The 22,270-nt window shown below is 32.9% G+C and overlaps 1 protein-coding gene across 2 annotated transcripts in view; it reads left to right on the top strand.

Annotated features, from left to right (window-relative positions):
- GRIK1 (glutamate ionotropic receptor kainate type subunit 1) overlaps positions 1–22,270 on the top strand; it is a 101,267-nt gene that overhangs the window by 12,748 nt on the left and 66,249 nt on the right. The window contains exons 2-4 of one of the 2 annotated variants that reach the window (XM_023498842.2): positions 6,457–6,624; positions 14,193–14,450; positions 15,194–15,375. In XM_023498842.2, coding sequence (XP_023354610.1) covers positions 6,457–6,624; positions 14,193–14,450; positions 15,194–15,375 — 608 coding nt within the window. The remainder of the gene's footprint in view (positions 1–6,456; positions 6,625–14,192; positions 14,451–15,193; positions 15,376–22,270) is intronic. The other variant, XM_031959208.1, reaches the window with a different exon arrangement.

Raw genomic sequence — 22,270 nt, 5'->3', positions numbered from 1 at the left:
CTGAATTTAAAATCTTTCAAGTTAACAGAACCTATCTACAACACAAACATGATACAGGCATTTTAAACTTTACAAAGATACCAACACAAACTAGCAAGACAGATACAGACACAGCTAATTTTAAATAAAGTGTGCAATTACTGTCCATACAGAAGCACATGTTTACCAAGACATGCAGTTTCAACTTAATAGGGTCATGAAGCTTAAAAAACAATAGAGGCAAGTAGAAAGGCCAATTAAAAGTATTCAATTAGGAAAGGATATCCTTATCAGAGTAATCCAAGACAAACTGGGTCACAGGAGAGGTCCTGGAGTTTTCCTCATCAATAATGGTGAACTTGACCAAGTGGGAGCTGGGAGGTTTAGAACAGGAAGAAGAGCAGAAAACTCAATAGATGAGAGTCAGACCCCAGAAAAATAAATCTCTGGTGGTGCTGAATCAATTTCTATTGGTATTGGAGAATCCAGTGACCTAGTTCCATGTCCAATCATACTTCTGACATCAATGTCAATGAGATCAAACCAACCTCCAACCTGTAGGTGGCCAGAGCTGAACAGGGCAGGCTAGAGATAGGAGAATCAGAAATAAAATAGAAGTTCAATTTCAAAGTGAGAGAAATGACTTTCAAGCAAGGAGAGAAATAGACATAGATGTTAGGATCCTGGCAGTATGTCTTTGCTTAAAAGCCAATAGTAAATCCAGGGTGATTCAAATTCATTTAAATCTATCTGTATACACCATAGCAGCCAGCTTCCTGACTTGAAAGAAATGACAGTTTCAGTATCTGTGAAATGAATTTAGTTTAAACCAATAAAAAAAAAAAAAGTGAAAATGTGATGAATGTGTTGAATTTCTACTTTAAATGGATTTTAAGAAAAAGAAAAAAAAAAGTTAACATAATATTATGCCCTCTTTAATTAAGAGTTTGAGTCAACACTTAGATAAGGTTCCTGAAACCTCTTTAATTCCAGAAATATTTTGCAAAGGGAATTAGTGAATATATGGATTTGCATCATCTGATTCTTCAACACAAAAAAGTAATTAATCAGGTATTTTTGTATCATTGATGTAAAAATGTGGTCTTCTGATTATAAAAATGTATTCTTTAAAAAGGTATCTCTCATATGTTGTTGGAGAATCAGCTTAATTCATCTTTAGATGATTTTTTACACTTAAATATTTTAACACTAGCCAAAAAAACTGCAAACAGGTTAGAACAGACTGTTTTCACTCATAGCTTTAAGATTCAGTAAAGGGGACTCAAATTAGATATTTACAAATCTAAAAAGTCCACAGTTGAATAAGAAATGAATTGTGTCAGGTTCAAAATAACAGTAGGATTAAAATTATAAGCACCTAAGCTACATGTCTCTTAGAATACTGATTGGAATACTGAAATAAGTATTTATGGTTTGGTTTTGCCTCAGGTAAATGGTTTATGATCTGAGAGGGGGAAATTTAGTCATATAAAAATCAATTCAGCAAACAAGTGTTAAGTTCCTATCATGTTCTAGATATTGTACTAGGCACTATGGGCACCAAAATTAAAAAGACAGAATTCTTGCCATCAAATAGCTTATAATAAAGGGAGAGGAGACAAGACAAATTAAAAGATAACTGTACCGCAAAATGCACTGCTTCACAAAAATCTAATACATTACTGTGATTGTTAGTCAATAAATATTTATTTAAAAATGATTTTTTGGTTGATATCTTTTTTCATATCATAAGGACTTACCAAATATTCTTCCTCCTCTCTCTTTCAGAGAGTCATCCAATATTATATTTTTAAAGACACAGAAAAGCTAAAGAGACCAGAAATTTGTACACCCAATAATATATTTTAATAATCTAAGAAAACATATGTGCAACAGACATAGACCTTCTAACTACATGAAAGAGTAGATGGAGACTGTCTTCTCATATCTATTCTTTTGAGTCATTCTTGAGCTTTAAAATTTTGCTACATTCACTTCTGATTTTTGTGTATCATGATTTCAATTTATATTGTTGTGGTCATTGTGTGTATTTTCTTGGTTCCATTTACTTCACTATGCATCAGTTTATATAGTCTTTCTATACTTCTCCATATTCATTACATTTATTATTTCTTAATGGCACAGTAACATTCTGTTTCTTTCATATACCACAATTTGTTTAGCCATTTCTCAGTCCACTTTGTTTCTATTTCTTTGCTATCCCAAAAATGTGCTGCCATAAATATTTTGGTTCATAAGAATACTTTGATCTTAAAAATAGTTTTCTTGGACAATATTCCTAATAATGAAATCTAGATCAAAGGGCATGGAATTTTATCAATTTACTGGCATAATTCCAAATTGCTTTTCAAAATGGTTGTACCAATTCACAATTTCACCTCAATTGCAGTTGCATGTCTCTCACTATAAACTATCTCCTCCAACATCGACTATTACTACTTTTGCCATATTTTTATTTTAACATGTGAGCCAAAACTTCAGGGTTATTTTGTTTTGCATTTTAAACACATTCTTTCAAATGATTATTAATACTTTTCAATTCTTCTTTTGAGAGATGTTTTTACATATGCTTTGATCAATTATATATGGAGGAATGGCAGTCAATAAACATTTAGTTAATAATTGTGATTTGCCAGGGATTGTGCTCAGTACTGAGGGTGCAAAGAGAAAAGATTGTCCCTGCTCTCAAGGAACTCACAGGGAGTCTAATGGGACACACAGCATGCAGACAACTATGGACAAACAAGATACCGGATATAGTAGAAATAATCAACAGTACAAAAATTATAAGGATTGATTAGGATCAGGAAAGGCTTCCTTTAAATGATGAGATTTTACCTCGACCATCAATAGTGTATTTGAACAAGTATTAGTTAAGTCATGAATTTGCTAGTGTCAGATGCTAACAAATATTAAATTTATTAAAATATTAGTGCTTACCTTGATTTTTCAAACTCAATTCAACTCTCTTTATACAGAATTCCTGTTAGAATGCCCAAAGCAGCCATATTGCAAATTAAATTAATATTCTGAAACAGAATAAAAACAAGGAAGAGCCAAGATGGGAGAGAAGCAGATTCTCCTTGAGTCTGGGATTCCTGTTCTGGTTATTCCTTTGCATGCTTTTGCATGGGTGAGAGACTGAAAAAAGTACAATGAGGTTCCTCCTACTCTTCACTCCCTCAAAAAACCCTCCTCTAAATGACTCTAGAGAGTATGTCATGCTAAAACAGACAGAGAAATACAAGAAAAAGTCACAATGAGTCTTTTTGTTTTAAGCTAAGTTGGCACTGGGAGTCAAAGGAAGAGACCACTGGATATAGTGGATAAGATATGCTTAAGAACAGGTGAACAAAGCATAGCAGCATCCAAGAATAGGTCTTGAACAAGAGCAGGAGAAGGTCCCAGATCCATACCAAGTTACCCATCAAGAATAGCTGCTATTTGACAGCTTTGTTGACTGCTACCCAAGTACAGGTCACAGATCTGGAATAGACAAAGGAGGGAAATTATACACAGGTGTGGTGTTCTAGGATAAGGAATGTTCATAAGCACTAGTAGGAAGATCAAAAGCAAATGTCAGTGATGTGGTTCAGAACCAGTTTCAGCCTTTAGCCCAGTCTGAAGTTTGCAGAGGAATGGGAATCCTAGTTTCACAGGGAATCTGTAGTTCATAACAGTAGATCTTCCCAGGTAGCTGATAGGAGTTGAGTTCAGCATCAGATTATGTTGCTTAGATTCAAGAAGATTCAGGTCAAGAATTTGCAGAAATCAGGCCAGGAGGGAGGAGAGAGATTGTGAACAAAGTGGATCAAAGCATTTGAGGGCACTAAATGCCTACAATTCCCTAAGCTGAGCTATCCCAGAGAATCTGGAATAGTGAAATACTCAATTCTCTAAAAAAAAAAAAACTTCATTAGTAAAACTAGTTCAGACCTTCCTTTTAGAAGTGCAGAGTTCAATCATAATATCAACTTTTAAGTGAAGAAATAGGCTGGTAGAAAATACAAACAAAAATGAAAATCCACTATTAAAAGCTATTAGGTTGATAGGGATACTCAAGTCACAAACTCAAAAGAAAACAATCACTCTAAAATACCTATAAGCAAAGTTTTAGAGAAGAGCATAGTTTGAGCATAGATTAAAATAGAATTCTGGAGGAAAATATTTTAAATTGTTTACAAAATTAAAAAAAATTAAAACGGCTTTGCCAGTGAAATGAGAATGCTAGGAAAAAAAATGGAAAAGAATGAAATCTATGAAAGAAAGAATTGGAAAGGGAATTAGTAACTTCACACACAAGTTACAAAGTCTTGACAAAGGAATAAAAGGGAAGAAACAACTCCCTAAAAATTCTAATGGCCCAAACAGAAGCCAATTACTCCACGAGACAGCAAGAAATGTTAAAACAATAAAGAAAATGTACCATAACAAAAGCATACCAAAAACAACTGATCTGAAAACAAACTGAATAGAAAAAAATTAAGAATCACTATAATATCTGGATGCCATGACCAAAAAAAAGAGAGATCTTAGACATTGTATTTCAAGAAATATTAAAAGAAAAAACTAGAAGAAAAATTATTTTATGAATAAAGGCTGGATGTGTGTAAAAACTTTGAAGCTCAAACACAGTAGTTAAGTCAAACTTTATAAAAGGTAAAGATGAATAAATAAGAATGGGAAGAAATGCAGGATATCAAGCACAGGGAAATGAGAATAAACTGCTTAAATTCAGATATAGTGAGATGATATTTGTGTCTCCTCTAAACTCATCATTAGCATGGGTCATCAAGGAATCTAATTAGACAACATCTGGGAGTGATTCTGCTATGTTTTGATGATCTTAAGGGAAGAATGGAAAGAAAAGAGAAAAAATACACTTGGGAGTAGGTGGAGGGGAAAGGAAAGCTAGGAAAAAATTACTTCACATTATCAGGGTCGGCAAATGTAAATAAGAAACAAATGGGTTAATAAAACCAACAAACCCATTCCATAAAATTTAAAAAATACCACACAATATAGTAAAAACATTCCATTTAACAGAAAACAGGAGGAAGAGAGGAGAAGAAAGTAGAGGGAGGTAAATTAAAAGAGGATTTAATTCTAAAAAAAACAAAAACAAAAAAACAAATTCTAACCAAAGATATGAAAAAATATTCATAGTTCTTTTTGAGGTGACCAAGAATGGAATGTGAGTGAGTACCTATAAATTGGGAAATAACCAAACAAGTTATTGTATATAAATGTGATGGAATACTATTGTACTGTAGAAAAATGATTAGAGCAATGGTTTCAGAAAGACCTGAGAAGACATATAAAATGATAGAGAGTACAGTGAACAGAATAAGAGAAGATTTTATACAATGACAAAAATAAGGTAAACAATAATTTTTTTTTTTTGAGACAATCAGGGTTAATGGCTTGCCCAGAATCACATAGCTAAAGGCAGGATTTGAATTCAGGTCCTGCAGATTCCAGACCTAACACTATTTGCTTGGCACCTGTTCCTCTGTTTCCTTTAATTTAAATTTTCATCCACTTTTTCTGCTCATTTAATTTGTGAGCATATATCTTCAGGTTGACACATAATTTTCTTTCTCCTTCCTTCCCTTCCTCCTTCCTTCCCTCCCTCCCTCCTTCCTTCCTTCCCTCCCTCCCTCCTTCCTTCCTCCCCTCCCTCCTTCCATTCTTCTCTCCCTTCTTCCCTCCTTCTCTCCCTCCTTCCCTTCTTCCCTTCTTCCCTCCCTCCCTCCTTCCTTTCTTCTCTCCTTCCTTCTTTCTTTCCCTCCTTCCTCCTTCCTTCCTTCCTTCTCTCCCTCCCTCCCTCCTTCCTTCCTTCCCTCCCCTTCCTTCCTTCCCTCCCTCCTTCCTTTTTTCCTTCCTTCCCTTCCTCCCTTCTTCCTTCCTTCCTTCCTTCCTTCCTTCCTTCCCCTTCCCTTCCTTCCTTCCTTCCTTCCTTCCTTCCTTCCTTCTTTCCTTCCTTCCTCCCCCTTCCTTCCTTCCTTCCTTCTTTAAGAGGGAGGGAGGGAAGGAGGGAAGGAAAATTATTAAGTAGTCAACCCTACAATACTATTAGAAACTGGAATACTGATTGAGATTTTCTTAATCTTAAATTTAATAAATTTTTTATTCATTTTTGTTATTTAAAAAATCATGAGATCATCATTCAAATATATCATCATTTAATATCTATGAAACACTTTATTTGGGAGGGGAAAAATATCATTTTCCATAAAAAACCCCATTTCATCTTTATTCATTTTTATATACAGAGTGTTTGTACCTTTAGAAATTGAATTATTTATAGGTGCTTGCCAAATACATAGAAAAATGTTTTTAACCTTTTTGTGAGTTGACTACTTATGATTTTCAGTTTCATTTTCTCATATATCACAATCTCCTCCAGACAAAATAATGTGAATAATGCTTCTTATTTATCTTTTACTTCTACAGGAGGAATTTTTGAAACTGCAGAAAATGAAGCAGTTAACGTTGAAGAATTAGCTTTCAAGTTTGCAGTAACCAATATTAACAGAAACCGAACACTCATACTCAATAACACATTAACTTATGATATCCAGAGAATTAATCTTTTTGATAGTTTTGAAGCCTCAAGAAGAGGTAAATATTTTCATGCTTGAAAATTCTTCACTTAGTAATATGTCTACTTGCTATATACTTATTTTAAAGTATAATGTTATTTGAATGTTTTGCAATAAAATTCAAGTTTTTATGTCATAGATGAATTTATTAAACAATTGTAAATGAAAAAATATCAGGCCTGGGATGTTAAATTATTTCTTTAAGAAGGAGTCCTACCAGTTTTAATTGAGAGTAAGACAATTGTAAAAATTTTAGAGTGAGCTTTACACTTTGGAAATGAGCAAACATTATAAACAATACAAAGGTAAAATTCTACAATTCAATCAAAATTTTATGAAATATTATGATTATTCTCAAATCTTGATATAGTTAATATCTATTATTATTATAAGAATAATAATAGCTGCAAAAATATCAGGTCAAATTGTGCCTCCTTCATTTTTTCTCTCTCCCCAAATATCAGGGAACTATTAAAATTCAATATGGTAAATAAACACTACTACTTTTTACCTCTTCCTGAACAGATTTTAAGTATCTCATTTATCTAATCTGCTTAAGGATTGTCATCAGAAAATTCCTTTGGAACTGTAAAGTGAATTTAAAAATATGAATATATACATGCAAGGTTAGTTCTCTAAACCTGGAGAGTACAAGGCAGTTTATGGTTGCACTCAGCAATGTGTTGTTAAAAGCCTAACAACTACCTTTCTGATATATTTGATAATATATATTTGATAGTATAAAGTCAGTATGTATTACAAATATGTGTATCTATATATTGTGTATATATGTCTTTATATATTTACACATAAACATACAAAATGAGCAAAATAATTGCTATATGCATAGTAAGGATTTATGTAAGGTGAGGTTTGTTTCCTCCCCTCCCTATTAACATAACATTGTATGACTTGAAGGGAGACAGAATGGACATCTCTCATCTCTTGCTTCTTCTTTCCTAACATTCTCCAAAGGAAACTTGAATTCCCGCCAAGAGAAAAGTAGGAAGTTGAAACTGGAGATCACTTTGATCTCCTCAGAAAGCAGGAGTATTGGTTTAGAATTAAATTATCTATCAGATCCCTTAAATATTAGACATGAGAGTATGAGCTTGTTTAATGTAATTTGTGATCCTTGTGTCATTCTTGGAGTGGTAGAGGCTCTATATCCAAGGTTTCACCTTTTTCCTACCAAATATCAGTTCTACAATGAACACATGTACAAATATCTTTGAAATTTCTTTTTATCTAAATCATGGCCAAACAGAAATCAGAAAAGGTATATATATATATATATATATATATATATATATATATATATATATATATATATATACACACACATATACATGTATATATATATGAGACAATATGCCAGAATTATACTAAATGATACAAAGTGAAGGCACTCTCCCATTGGGAGTGAGCTAACTAAGCTCAACTAAGTGAGAATGACCTAGATCTCATCCAAGGGGAAATTTCCCTGCAGGTTTCTCCACACTCTTAAAGTGGGACAGGGTCTTTATCTCCACCAAGAGGAAAGAGTCCCATGCCAAGGGGCTTGGTGTATGTGTATGTGTGTGTTTGAAAACTATAAAGCTTTCTTTTTCAAGGGAAAGTCTTCCTCAAGTCTTAAAAGGACAAATTTTCTCTAGGGAGGACTCGTATTAGCTTTCAGATTGTCTGAAATTGGCTAGGCCAATTGTGTATTTTTAAAGTGAGCATTTGCATCTTGGAAATGGGAAAATATACACACATATACACACAGGCATTATTAAGTTCACTCTTTATTATTAACATTTTCTTTATCACTGTTTCTTATTTAAATTTTTTCCCAATTACATATAAAAACAATTTTTAACATTTGTTTTTTTTTTTAATTTTGAGTTCCAAATTCTATTCCTTCCTTCCCTTCTCTATCAATCTGAAGGAAAGCAATTTGATATGGGTTTTACATATGCAGCCATGAAAAACATATTTCCATCAGTCATATTGTGAAAGAAATCACAAATCAAAAAAAGAAAAAAGAAAAAATTAAGTTAAAAAAGGGTGCTTCAATCTACATTCAGACTTCATCAGTTCTTTCTCTAAAGATGGATAGTATTTTTCATCAAAAGTTCTTTATAATTGCTTTAAATCATTGTTTTGCTGAGAATAGCTAAGTCATTCACAGCTTTTTATAGTATTGCTGTTACTATGTCAATATTCTCCTGATTCTGCTAATTTCACAGGTTTATAGTTCTTTGGGCATAGTTCCAAATTTCTTTCCAGAATGGTTGAATCAGTTCACAATTCCACTAACAGTACTGTGTTGTTCTGTAGTCATTTAGGTGGATCCAACTCTTTATGACCCTATAGACCAAGGGTCCTCAAACTTTTAAAATAGGGGGCCAGTTCACTGTCCCTCAGACTGTTGGAGGGCTGGACTATAGTAAAAATAAAAACTTTGTTTTGTGGGCCTTTAAATAAAGAAACTTCGTAGCCCTGGGTGAAGGGGATAATTGTCCTAAGCTGCTGCATCTGGCCCAAGGCCGTAGTTTGAGGACCCCTGCTATAGACCATAGCACCCTTGGCCCTTCTTTTCTCAACTATATATTATAGTCTGTTCAAGTTCATATTCTCATGACACTATTTATCCATCTCATCCTTTGTCCTCCCCTTTTCCTTTTGTCTTCAATCAATATCAGATTCTTTTACAATGAATCTTACCTTATTTATGTAGCTGAAGTATTTAAGCTTCAGCTTCTGTATTTGATTTTATAGTGTGAATTAATTGCAGTCTGAATTAATTTCTTTAAGCATATACCAATTTGATCTTCTTACTGTGCAAGATTTCCTTATATTCCAATTTCCTTTTTTTTTCCTCTGTTTTATTTCATTTTTTATTTTTTTATTTATTTAATAGCCTTTTATTTACAGGTTATATGCATGGGTAACTTTACAGCGTTAACAATTGCCAAACCTCTTTTTCCAATTTTTCACCTCTTACCCCCCCCCCTCCCCTAGATGGCAGGATGACCAGTAGATGTTAAATACATTAAAATATAAATTAGATACACAATAAGTATACATGACCAAAACATTATTTTGCTGTATAAAAAGAACCAGACTCTGAAATATTGTACAATTAGCTTGTGAAGGAAATCAAAAATGCAGGTGGGCATAAATATAGGGATTGGGAATTCAATGTAATGGTTTTAGTCATCTCCCAAAGTTCTTTCTCTGGGCATAGTTGGTTCAGTTCATTACTGCTCCATTGGAAATGATTTGGTTGATCTCGTTGCTGAGGATGGCCAGGTCCATCAGAACTGGTCATCATATAGTATTGTTGTTGAAATATATAATGATCTCCTGGTCCTGCTCATTTCACTCAGCATCAGTTCGTGTAAGTCTCTCCAGGCCTTTCTGAAATCATCCTGTTGGTCATTTCTTACAGAACAGTAATATTCCATAATATTCATATACCACAATTTATTCAGCCATTCTCCAACTGATGGCATCCATTCAGTTTCTAGTTTCTAGCCACTACAAAAAGGGCTGCCACAAACATTCATGCACATACAGGTCCCTTTCCCTTCTTTATAATCTCTTTGGGATATAATCCCAGTAGTAACACTGCTGGATCAAAGGGTATGCACAGTTTGATAACTTTTTGAGCATAGTTCCAAACTACTCTCCAAAATGGTTGGATTCGTTCACAACTCCACCAACAATGCATCAATGTCCCAGTTTTCCCACATCCCCTCCAACAATCATCATTATTTTTTCCTGTCATCTTAGCCAATCTGACAGGTGTGTAGTGGTATCTTAGAGTTGTCTTAATTTTCATTTCTCTGATTAATATATATTCCAATTTTCACAAGCTACCAATGCTACTAGAAAAATATGACTTTGACTATGTGGACCTTTGTGGACAAGATGATTTCTCTTGCTTTTTAGAATGCTATATAGATATTGTCATATAACATCCTTGTTAAAATTTGTAATTTTCTTTTTTTTTGTCATATTAACCAAATTGATAGGTATAAAGTGGTACCTCAGGGTTGTTTTAATTTGTCTTTCTCTAATCACTAGTAATTTAGTACATTTTTTCATATATTATAGATAGCTTTGCCCTCTTATGAAAATTGCATATTCATATTCTTTAACTATTTATCAATTAAGAAATGACTTGTATTCTTATAAATTTGATTGTTTTTGATATATTTGAGGAATGAGCCCTTTATCAGAGAAACTTGTCATAAATTTTTTTCACTGTTATGATTATTATGTATTTCCCTCCATCCTATTTCTACCCCTTCTCCTTTTATCCTGTCTCCCCTTAAAAGTGCTTTGTTTCTAACCACTTTCTTCCCTAGTTTACCTTCTCCCCAACCTCCTCCCTCATCTCCTTCCTCTTTTTTCCTCTTTTGGTAAATTCTCCTTTTTTCTTTTTGCTGAGGCAATTGGGATTAAGTGACTTGCCCAGGGTCACACAGCTAGGAAGTGTTAAGTGTCTGAGATCAAATTTGAACTCAGGTCTTCTTGACTTCAGGGCTGGTAATATCTATTGTGCCACCTGGCTGCCCCTAAATTCTACTTTAGATTTTAGAGTTCTAAAATCTCTAAAGGATTAGAGATCCTTTAGATCTCTAAAGGAGTTCTCTTTAGTGAATATTTCTCCCTCTTTTATCTTTTGACTTATTCTTTTTTAAGGTGTTATTTTCTTCAGTACTTTCTGTACCTTCTTTTCCACTGTTTTTTAAAAGATTTTTTAATTAAAATTTTCTTGCACCTTCTTATTTCTTTTCCTTTTCCTTTTTTTCCCTGAGGCAATTGGGGTTAAGTGACTTGCCCAAGGTCACACAGTTAGGAAGCATTAAGTGTCTGAGACCAGATTTGAACTCAGGTCCTCCTGACTGGTGTTCTATCCACTGTGCCACCTAAAATGCCTCTCTTTTCCCAATTTTCCCCTCTGTCTTTTAAATTTGATTTTTAAAAATCCCTTTTAAGTTCTTCTAGGAGTTCTTTTTGTGCCTGAAATCAATTCACATTTTTATTTGAGTCTTTGGATGTAGCACTTTTGAATTTGTTGTCTTCTTCTGAGTTATGATCTTTCCTTACACCATAGCAATTCCTACACCATAGCAGGTTCTTCCCTTTCCTCCCCATTTTCTAGTCTATTTTTCTGACTTTTTACTTTATATTAATGCTGGACTCTGCTCTTGGTCTGAAGAAGACATTGTCCTTTCTCATGTCTTTCTTATTACTATTTTCAGAGCTAGTTCAGGGTGGGGGGGAGGCCTGTAAGTTTTCAATTTTTCAAAACAGTATGATCTAAGGAGGGGTTACTGCTCTCCTAGCCTGTGATCTGTCTGTGAGCAACCACAAGAACTCTTCTTTGCCCTGGAACTATGACCAGGCTTTCTGCTCCCCTGTACTCATAAGGTCTAATATGCTTCCTTGCCCTGGGACTTAACCAGGCACCAATGCCAGAAAAGGAGCCCCTGTAATCTTTTCCTGACCAATTTTGTCTGACACCCCTCACATATACTCTCTACAATTAGAGAACTCCAGAAACCATAGTTTCCAGTTCAGTCACCTAGGGAAGGCTTGCTGCTAACTTTCTTGTGAAAGCCTGATCTAGAATATGCTCCATTTTCATTCCCTGAGACAAATTTTCCTGTCAATTTTCTATGTTGTCTTGACTTAGAAAATTGTTTCACCTCATCATTTTGTAAGTTTTGCTGCACCACAATTCATTTTGAGGTGCTATTTTAACATTGTTTGGAGGGGTACTTGAGAGAGCTCAGATAAGTCCCTTCCTTTACTTTGCTATCTTGGTTCTGCCCCCTCAGCATAATCTTCATCATTTTGTTAAACCAGAGATAGAAATTTCACAATTTTCTAGCTCTCAGAGCATGTAGGAGGAGTCCCTCTCCTGTGCAAGTCTATTCTTTGAAGACTTAAAGACCACTTTTCCTAGAAAAGAAAGCCTTATAGTTTAAATCAGAATAAGAATAGCATATATATTTGCTTCAAAGTTTTTGTTCTGTAGGTTCAAATAAAAACAATACATATCTAAATAGCATTTTTAAAGTTTTTTTTAAAGATGGAGTTAGGGATAATTGATAGGTTGGGGAGTCATACTTTTAAAAAAGAAACAAAATCTATTATTTTAATTCAGTGGCAAAAAAAATTCAGAATGATTGAGTTTTTTAAATAATTTTAGTATTGCAGAACTAAATATTAGAAACTCACTCTATCTTATATGCTTTTGTAAAACATTTCAGGTAACAATGGATCCTTCTGGATATAGACTGTATTCCAATAATGAGTTTAAGAGAACATTGAAAACAATTTCACTAAAACTGGTAAAAATTTGAAAATAGAGTTAAATTTGAATACAGAAGATCTGTTTCATGTATACTATTTGATATGAGTGACATCTATGAAAAACTTTTTTTTTGCTGATAGGATTATGCTAACAGATCTTGTAATAAAGGAAATTTAAAAGGAAAAGATTTATTTTTTCCATATTTCGTTATCTTTTCCAAACCAATCTCCAAGCTCACATTTTATGGTCACCTAGTTGTTTTTGTTTTTGTTTTTGTTTTGTTTTTGATGAGGCAATTGGGATTAAGTGACTTCCCCAGGATCACACCACTACTAAGTATCAAGTGTCTGAGGCTAGATTTGAACTCATGTTCTAGTTTTTACTTAGAAAAGGAAATGACAAACCATTTCAATATCTTTGCTAAGAAAATCCTAAATTGTGTTATAAAAAGGTGGACATGATTGAAATGATTGAGCAACGACAACTTTATTCCTGGTATTCTTATGAAATTTGTTTAATTTTGTCTAATTGTTTATTTTATATTTGTGTTGTTTAATTTTTATTTTGAATTATGACTTTATAAATGGTACTAAGTACTTTTTGATTATTTAATAGGAACTAATGTTAGAATTTAATAAAATATTGTTTAATTAACTAAAACAATATGCTAAAATGAATTTGTGAAACATTTTTTGCTTGGATAGTAACAATTATATAAGATCGGTGCTGTTTATGAATGTTCTATATGTTTTCTTACTCAATATCAGCCAATATTAACTCCTTTGGGCAAATAGTTTGCCACCTTATCTAGAGCACCTTGCTTCTATGTGTTATGTTTAAATGAAGACTCATTTTTCTTCTACATACCAAATTATATGACATCCCTTTGACAGATTAGTTGTCAGAATGACAAAAGTACACTAAATAGACAGATTAGTTGTCAGAATGACAAAAGTACCCTAAGTAGAGGATCTCCATCTTAAGTTACTGAAGTGAGTATACCAAATAACACTTATTTGAAGTCCTTTGATTTTATAATAATCAATTATATATTTAAAATTATTTTTAAAACATATTCTAGCTTTCCATATTCTAAGCTAGCTAAAAACCATACTTCTTTTTTATAGATCATGATAGGAAAAATAATTCCAAGAATAAAGAAATTTGAAAGGAAAAAAATCCCAGAATTTTCTTTCATTCTTTCTACCTTCCCTCCTTTCCTCTTCCCATTTTTTCCCTTTATTTCTCTTCTCTTTTACTTATTCTCACAGCATGTGACCAGCTTGCACTTGGAGTGGCTGCCCTGTTTGGTCCATCCCACATCTCTTCAGTCAGTGCTGTACAGTCTATTTGCAATGCTCTTGAAGTTCCTCACATACAGACTCATTGGAAACATCCTACAATGGATAAAAATGATATGTTCTATATCAACCTCTATCCGGATTATGCAGCATTCAGTAGGGCAGTCCTGGATTTGATCCTCTATTATAACTGGAAAATAGTGACCGTGGTATATGAAGACAACACAGGTATGGGATTTACCTAGGATGTTATCTGACAATACAGTGACATCAAAATCCCTGCTATTAAAATCCTGAAGGTCACATAAAACAATCATATACATGATGGTAAATAAATTTTCTAAATTATTTCCTATATTTTCCATTCTTATTATTTCCTAGTCTTTCCTATTTCTTTTTTGGCGTATATACTTTTGCATTTGAATTACTAAGTAGGAGATGTTCAATTTGTTCTGGTGGAATTAGTTCTTAAAAAAATATTTTAAAAAAATCTTTAATCTTCCATAGTAGATGTTTTTATGCTAAGAGGAATTAGAATATATAGAAACATATTTTTCAGGGGCTAAATACTATGGAATGTAAATTTGGCTAAGAACCAATTTTATAGAAAGAATTATTTAATTAACAAATATAATTTGTTTACATTTTCTTTACTGGATGTAATATTATTCACTATTAGCTAGTTTCAATATTTACTAGTTGAATAACAATTTTAATCAATTACCACCATGAGTCTCAATTTCTGATTTATAAAATGAGGATAAAAATATATAATATTTCCAATGAAAGCATATTAAGATGTTAATAAGTTTTTGCATTTTTACAGGGGAAGCAAGTTGACAAAATTAACAGTCAAATGTATAAAATTTGAACAGTGACAGCCTGACATATATTGAGAATGATATAGCTGATGAAAATGCAGTAAATATTCAACAATAGTTTTGGTTGGATGATTATATGTCATTTTCTAGGTCTAATTCGTCTGCAAGAGCTGATCAAGGCTCCTTCCAAATACAACATTAAAATAAAGATCCGCCAACTGCCCTCTGGGAATAAAGATGCCAAGCCTTTACTGAAGGAAATGAAAAAAGGAAATGAGTTCTATGTGATATTTGACTGTTCATATGAAATGGCAGCTGAAATTCTTAAGCAGGTAAGGTGGATATAAAGGAAGTAGGCACTTGAAGGAAATAATCTAGTTTTAATTTACTGCAAATTTTAAATATAGATTTGATTGATGATAGCAGTTATTGTAAAGAGCAATTAAACTACGGAAGTTTAGTAGACTTTTACTGAATTTGTCTTTTATAAGTGATATTGCATGTGTAGCATTTGTAGTAGTAATAGTATTTGTAGTAGTACTTTTTTAAATTTATGGAATAAAATAAGCATTTATATAATAAAATATCACAAAAGAATTGTACAAGAAACTGCAAGTCTACTATATACAATTTACTATATATGTAACATATATATGTAAAATTATTCTATAAATACTTCAATTTATCAGTTATTTTTCTGGGTGCAGCTAGCATCTTTCTTCATACATTCTTTATAGTTAATTTATGTATTTACAATAGAAAATTTTTTTTCACTCAAAATCATTCTTAAAATAATATTGCTCTACAATGTTCTCTTAGTTCTGCTCATTTTACTCTTCATTATTTTGGGCAAATCTTTCCCTGCTTTTCTAAGATCATTGACCTTATTATTTCTTATAGCACACTAGTATTCCATCTCAATCATATACTACAACTTATTTAGTCATTCCTTTATTGATGGACATCCCTGCAATTTCCAGTTTGTTTTTTTTGACATCACAAAGAGAAATGCTATAAGCATTTTAGAACATATAGGTTCTTTCCCTAATCATCTTTGGACATAGACCTAGTAGTGGTATTGTTGGGTCAAAGAATATAGACAGTTTAATAACTCTGAGCGCAATTCCAGATTGTTCACCAAAATGATTGAATCAATTCACAATTCTGCCAATAATGAGTTAATATCCTTAATTTTTCCATATCCGCTCCAGCATTGGTTGCTTTCTCCTTCAATCATTTTAGCCTATCTGGCAGGTGTAAAATTATATCACAAGATTTTTTTAGATTTGCATTTCTCTAATCAATAATGATTTAAAGCATTTTTTCATATTTTCATAAAGTTGTTTTGATTTCTTTATTGGAAAATTGTTCATATTCTTTGATAATTTATCACTTGAGGAATGACTTGTTATAGATTTGACAAAGTTCTTTATATATTTTAGATACAAAAACTTTATCTGATAAGGTGCCTATAAAAATTTTCCTGAATTTTCTGCTTTCTTTATGATCTTGGCTATATTTCTTTTATTTGTACAAAACCTTTTTAACTTAATATAATTGAAAATATCCATTTTACATCAAAATTTGCTTTGTGTCTCTTGTTTATTTATATATTTCCTGGCTATCCATAAATCTCATAAGTAATACATTCATTATTCTTCTAGTTTTCTTAGAATATTTCTCTTTATATCTAGGTCATGAATACATTTTGATTCTGTCTTGGTAAAAGGTATAAGATATTGATCTATCCCAATAACTGCTTTCCAGTTTTCCCAACATCTAAAAAAACAAATAATGAATTCTCATCCCAAAATCTTGTCCTTTTTTTGGAGGGAGAAAGGAGTCATAAATTATAACATTCTCAAAAATGTTTTAATTTTGACTTTTACCTCCCCCAAATTGCCCTCTCTTCTATTGGCTCTGCCCCCTTGTCCCCAACCTTCTTTTTTCCCTTCCCTTCCTACTTTCCTATATTATTAGGTACATTTCTAACTATGCCAATACCAAATAATACCCAATTGTGGATATTATTTCCTCTTTGAGCCAGTTCTAATAAGAATAAGATTCATGTGCTCCCTTCCTCATTTTCCCCATTTCTTTCTTCACCATAAAATTTCTTTCAGGCCTCTTTTATGTCAGATAATTCTACCTCTCCCTTTCCCCTTTTCCCAGAGCTTTCTTTTTTCTTATCCCTTCATTTATTTTTTTTTAGATTACATTCAACTCACACCTCTGCTTTCTGGATACTCTTTCTAACTGCCTTAATAATGAGAAAGATTTTAGGAATTTGAGTATCATTTTCCCATACAGGAATATGAACAGTTAAACCTTATCAAAGCCCTTATAATGTATCTTTTCTGTTCAACTTTTTATGCTTTTTTTTGTATCTTGTTATTTGAAAGTCAAATTTTCTATATAACTCTAGTCTTTTCATCAGAAGGGTTTAAAGTTCTTTGTTTCATTTGAATATCTATTTTTTTCCCCAAGCAAATACAAATATCATCCCTCCCTTGTAGGAATGTAAACAGATAAATCTTATTAAGTCCCTCAATGATTTCCTTATTACCTCCTTGTGCTTCTCCTGAGTACCATGTTTGAAAATCAAATTTTCTATTCATCTCTAGTCTTTTCATCACAAAGCTTGAAATTCTTCCATTTCATTGAATATCCACTTTTTCTCCTGAAGTATTATACTCAGCTTTCTTGGTTGTAATCCTAGCTCTTTTGCCCTCTGGAATATTATATTCCAAGCCCTCTGATTCTTTAATGTAAAAACTGCTAAATCTTATGTTATCTTGATTGTGACTCCACTCTACTTGAATATTTCTTTCTGAATGCTTGCAATATTTTCTCCTTGATCTGGAAGTTGCAGAATTTAGCTATAATATTCCTAGGAGTTTTTTCCTTGGGATTTCTTTCAGAAAATTATTGGTGGATTCTTACAATTTAAATTCTTGTTCTGAGATATCAGGTTAGTTTCTCTTAATATCTTGAAAGAAAATATCTAGACTCTTTATTTGATCATGACTATCAGTTAGTCCAATAATTCTTAAATTATCTCTCCTAGATCTATTTTCTAGGTCAGTTGTTATTACAATAAGATACTTCACATTTTCTTCTATTTTTTCCCATTCTTTTGGTTTTGTTTATTTGTTTATTTCTTATAAAATCATTTAGCTTCTACTTGCCCAATTTTAACTTTTAAGGAATTATTTTCTTCAGTGAGCTTTTGTACATTTCTTTTCTATGACCAATTCTACTTTTAAGGGACTTTGTCTTTTAATTGAACTTTTCATATCTTTCCCCATTTCACCAACTGCTTTTTAAGGCATTCTTCTCTTCACTGGATTTTTGTGCCTCTTTTTACCATTTGGCCTGTTGGGTTTTTTAAGTTGCTTTTTTCTTCAGTATTTTTTTTTTTTTTTGTGAATTTGGACTAAGCCCTACACGTGTGAACTCCATTGAGTACTTAGATACTTATGAGCTCTCTAAAGGTGTGAACACAAGCATTGTTCAATCAGTTCCACTTAGTACCTTGTTTCAAGTTCTGGCCCAAAATAACTCTTTCTAAGATTAAATTAACTCCAATGGCTTAACAGTTTGTAAAAGATTCCAACATGCCCCTTTACTAAACTGTTGACCCTTTTTTAATGCTTTTCTTGCATCATTTTTATTTTTCTTCCCAGTTTTTCCTCTACCTCTCTTATTTGATTTTTAATATCAGTTCTGACTCTCTCATAGTCTAAGGCCAATTCATATTTTTCTTTGAGGCTTTGGATGCAGGAATTTTGACTTTGTTGTCTTCTTCTGAATTTGTGTTTCGATCCTTATCACTAGAGCAAATTTCTATGGTCAGAATTGTTTTCTGTTGTCTAATCGTTTTCCAGCTTATTCCTTGACTTTTAACTCTATGTTAAGTTACTCTTCCCAAGTAGAGGGGCCACTGTCCTAAGCTTCAGGTTTTTTGTGCAGCTGTTTTCAAAGGTAATTCTGGGGACTTGTAAGTTTTTGACTCTTTCAAGGTAATATGATCTTGAGAAGTGTGTTTATTACTTTTTGTGAGTTACTGCAAGCACTCTTTTCAATCCTGGAACTGTGACCAAAGTCACTACTCCCTTGTGGCAACAAGTTCTGCTATGCTAGTGTTCCTTTTTGCAATGGGAATTCCAGGATTTTTGACCCAAATACAAGTATAGGCAATGCAGCAGATTTGGGCCCCTGGTGCCAGCAACGGGACCCCTATTAATCTCTTTCTGACCATTGTACAATCCCCTTACTGTCCTGAAAATTGCCACTACAGCCACTGATTCATTTGCCTTGAGACTTATTTCTGCTTTGCTGTATATTTACAGTTAGAGTCTACTTTTTTTCTCATGATCACTTCAATCTTTAATTGGTGACAAATTTAGTTAACATTTCCAATTCTGAATTTGGTCTAAAAGATAGTAGATCGAACCTTTCTTCTATCACATTCTTTTTTGGTACATCATTCTTCCACTTTTTCTTTGCAAGAAGTAAAGAGTTTACTTTTAGACTTCCTAATCTTTTGAAATCTTTGTTTTTTCCTACTTATCAGATTAAACAAATTATTATATCATTTCAATTTTTTTTGTGTGGTACAGTGAAAAAAGCACTTGTTTAGCCATGAGAGTAACTAGGTTCAAATCCTACTTTTGAAATCTATGTGACTTTTAACAAGTTGTTTCACAATCCTGGACTTTGTTTTCTTCATCTATAACAAATAGATAATGTTTCCATTTTTGTAATTAATTCTATTCTGTATCACCACAGACATTTTGAATAACTGCCTATCATATTTATTTTTGAGTAAAATTCAAAAGTTCATAGGTTTAACAGTTTAATTTTTCTCTTTGAAGTAAGTTTAAAAGTTTAGTTTTTCTATAACTCACTTTAATTTAAAAAATCTGAGAATCAATAATTGTCCTTGACTTATTAGAGGAAATATGTTATCTCTGTAACATTAGTTAGCCATGCTTTTAATATTTCTGCATTTAACTATAAAGATTTTATGGTCTAACTCATGTATTACTGAGAAAAAGTATATTCATTTCTATTCCATTCACTTCTCCCCAGATAGTTATCATAGCTAGCTTTTTGAAGAGTTGATTCATCTCTTTGACTTATTTATTTTTCAGTTAGATTTATCTAGTCCTGAGATGGGAAAGTTTTAAGTCCTCCATTATTTTGCTATCCATTTCCATCCATAATTTATCTAACTTTGCCTTTAAAAACCTGACTGCTCTAGCATTTAGTGCATGATGTTTAGTATTGATTATCTATGGTACCTTTGATTAAAAAGTTTCCTTTTTTAACTCTTTTAACTAAATCTATTTTAGTTTTAATTTTGTCTGAGATCGTGGTTGAGTGAATCTAACCCCAAATCCTGCTTCATGCTTTTATTATGAAAATTATATTGTAAAATGGATAGGAAGCTCATTTTCTTTTTGACAAGTTATTCCAAATGTACTCCAATTAAGATCCATATATAATTTACAACCAAATTTCTCATTTCAAAACATATACCACTTTAAAGATTTCTTTCTCGCTTTGGTTTGTACTTAATTTTAATTTGGAAAACTCCCAAGCATGCTTTTCTTTTTTTGTGAACCAGGAAAAAGTACCTGATACATTCAAATTGCAAACCTGTGGGTTTTTTTTTCCCATGTTGATATTTCACAGACACTACTTTCAAACTAGCTTTGCTTCCCTTTTCTCTTATCAGTAAAATTATCTTCTACCTTGCACTAAAACAGGAATTTCTTACTATATGGGATAAAGTGATAAAAGATCTGTGTTATTTTCATGTTACATTCACAGTTTTATTCCTGTTTTTCCTTCAAACAAATTTTAGTGTTACCCCAAAACTCACTAAAATAGTTTAACATTTATAAAAACATTTAATCTGATGAAGTTTAGATTTGGGGCACCCAAATGAAATTAGGGTTTCTAGTGGTCAGGGAATTAAATGAAGTCTAGTGGCAGGGAATCAAATGGAGCTTCCCTGCAACCCCTCAGAATTTGGCACAAGGGAGTTAAATGAGGTCTTGTGGAGGCACGAGCAGTTCTCTGTAAAGGAATTTACAGACCTGAAACCTAGATTGATAAAAGAGGTTTATTATGGGGATTGGAAGTAAGATTAAAGTCTAGTTAAGGAAAAAGGTGAGAGTAAAGAGGCACTGGAAACAGTATTCCAGTGGGCAGAAGCTCCTTGGGGTGCCAAGCATGGTTCAGCTGGCATGTTTGGAACCTCTGCAAAGAGAGGATTTTAGTTTGGCTCTTTTTATAATGAGAGATTTAGCTAAAAGGGGCCTGTGGGTGGAGTCCCAAGTTGGCTCAGATCCAGTCGGGGCTGGGACAAGCCCAGATCTCCTATTGGAATTCAAAGGGGTGCTTTTGACCAGGATTTGTGAATCAAAGGTCCTAGCTTCATGAATTGATAATGCATCAACCAGGAGGGGCTGGGAGTAATCTGAATCACAAATCAATTAGAAAGGATCACAAATCAATTTCTTAAAGGGACCACAACCCACTTCAAAACTACATTTTCAAAATCACAATAGAGAAATTATATTTCAGTAACACATTTAGCCTCTAGTTTATGTCATTCTCTTTAGACTGGCAAATACCCTTTCTTATTATCTGTGCCTCTTGTCTGCCTGGCTAGAATTAGAGCTAGATCCACCTACCAGTTCCACCAATATCTCTTTAGGAAAAAATTCCTTGTGGGAGCAGATACCTTAATAAGGTGTTTACCTTGGCTTTCTGCACCCCAATTTGAACTTAGAATTTCTTTAAATGGAGTTTCCTTCCAAAATAAAAACAGTAGATTTTCCCAACCTCTTTGAATGAGAAGTATTTTTGTTTCTAGACTTATTAAGGATTTCTTCAAGAGACTGTCACTGGTGCATGTTTTCTGAACATTCCTCAGTCTCAGCTGAGAGTTTCCTTGGAGAAAAAAATTCTCTAAGGGGCTTGACCCTTATGGGAACTTCTTGGGTTTTCAGCTGCCTATTATTATCAAACAATTGCTCTAAACACCAATGGTAAATTAAAATTAAACAATTGCAACATCTCCAACCTTGGATCAGAAGAGCTGAGATTGAGAGATGAGTCAGGTGTCTGATGTGATCTTCAGTGGATAAAACCCACCAGTGAAAATTTCACCAAAGAAAATTTCTCCTAAGAGGTTGTTCTGAGGAATAGTTT

This window comes from Sarcophilus harrisii, chromosome 3 (genome assembly GCF_902635505.1).
Source record: "Sarcophilus harrisii chromosome 3, mSarHar1.11, whole genome shotgun sequence".
NCBI classification, from domain to species: domain Eukaryota; kingdom Metazoa; phylum Chordata; class Mammalia; order Dasyuromorphia; family Dasyuridae; genus Sarcophilus; species Sarcophilus harrisii.
Note: the sequence above shows the minus strand (reverse complement) of the source record. Positions and strands in the feature narration are given on the sequence as shown.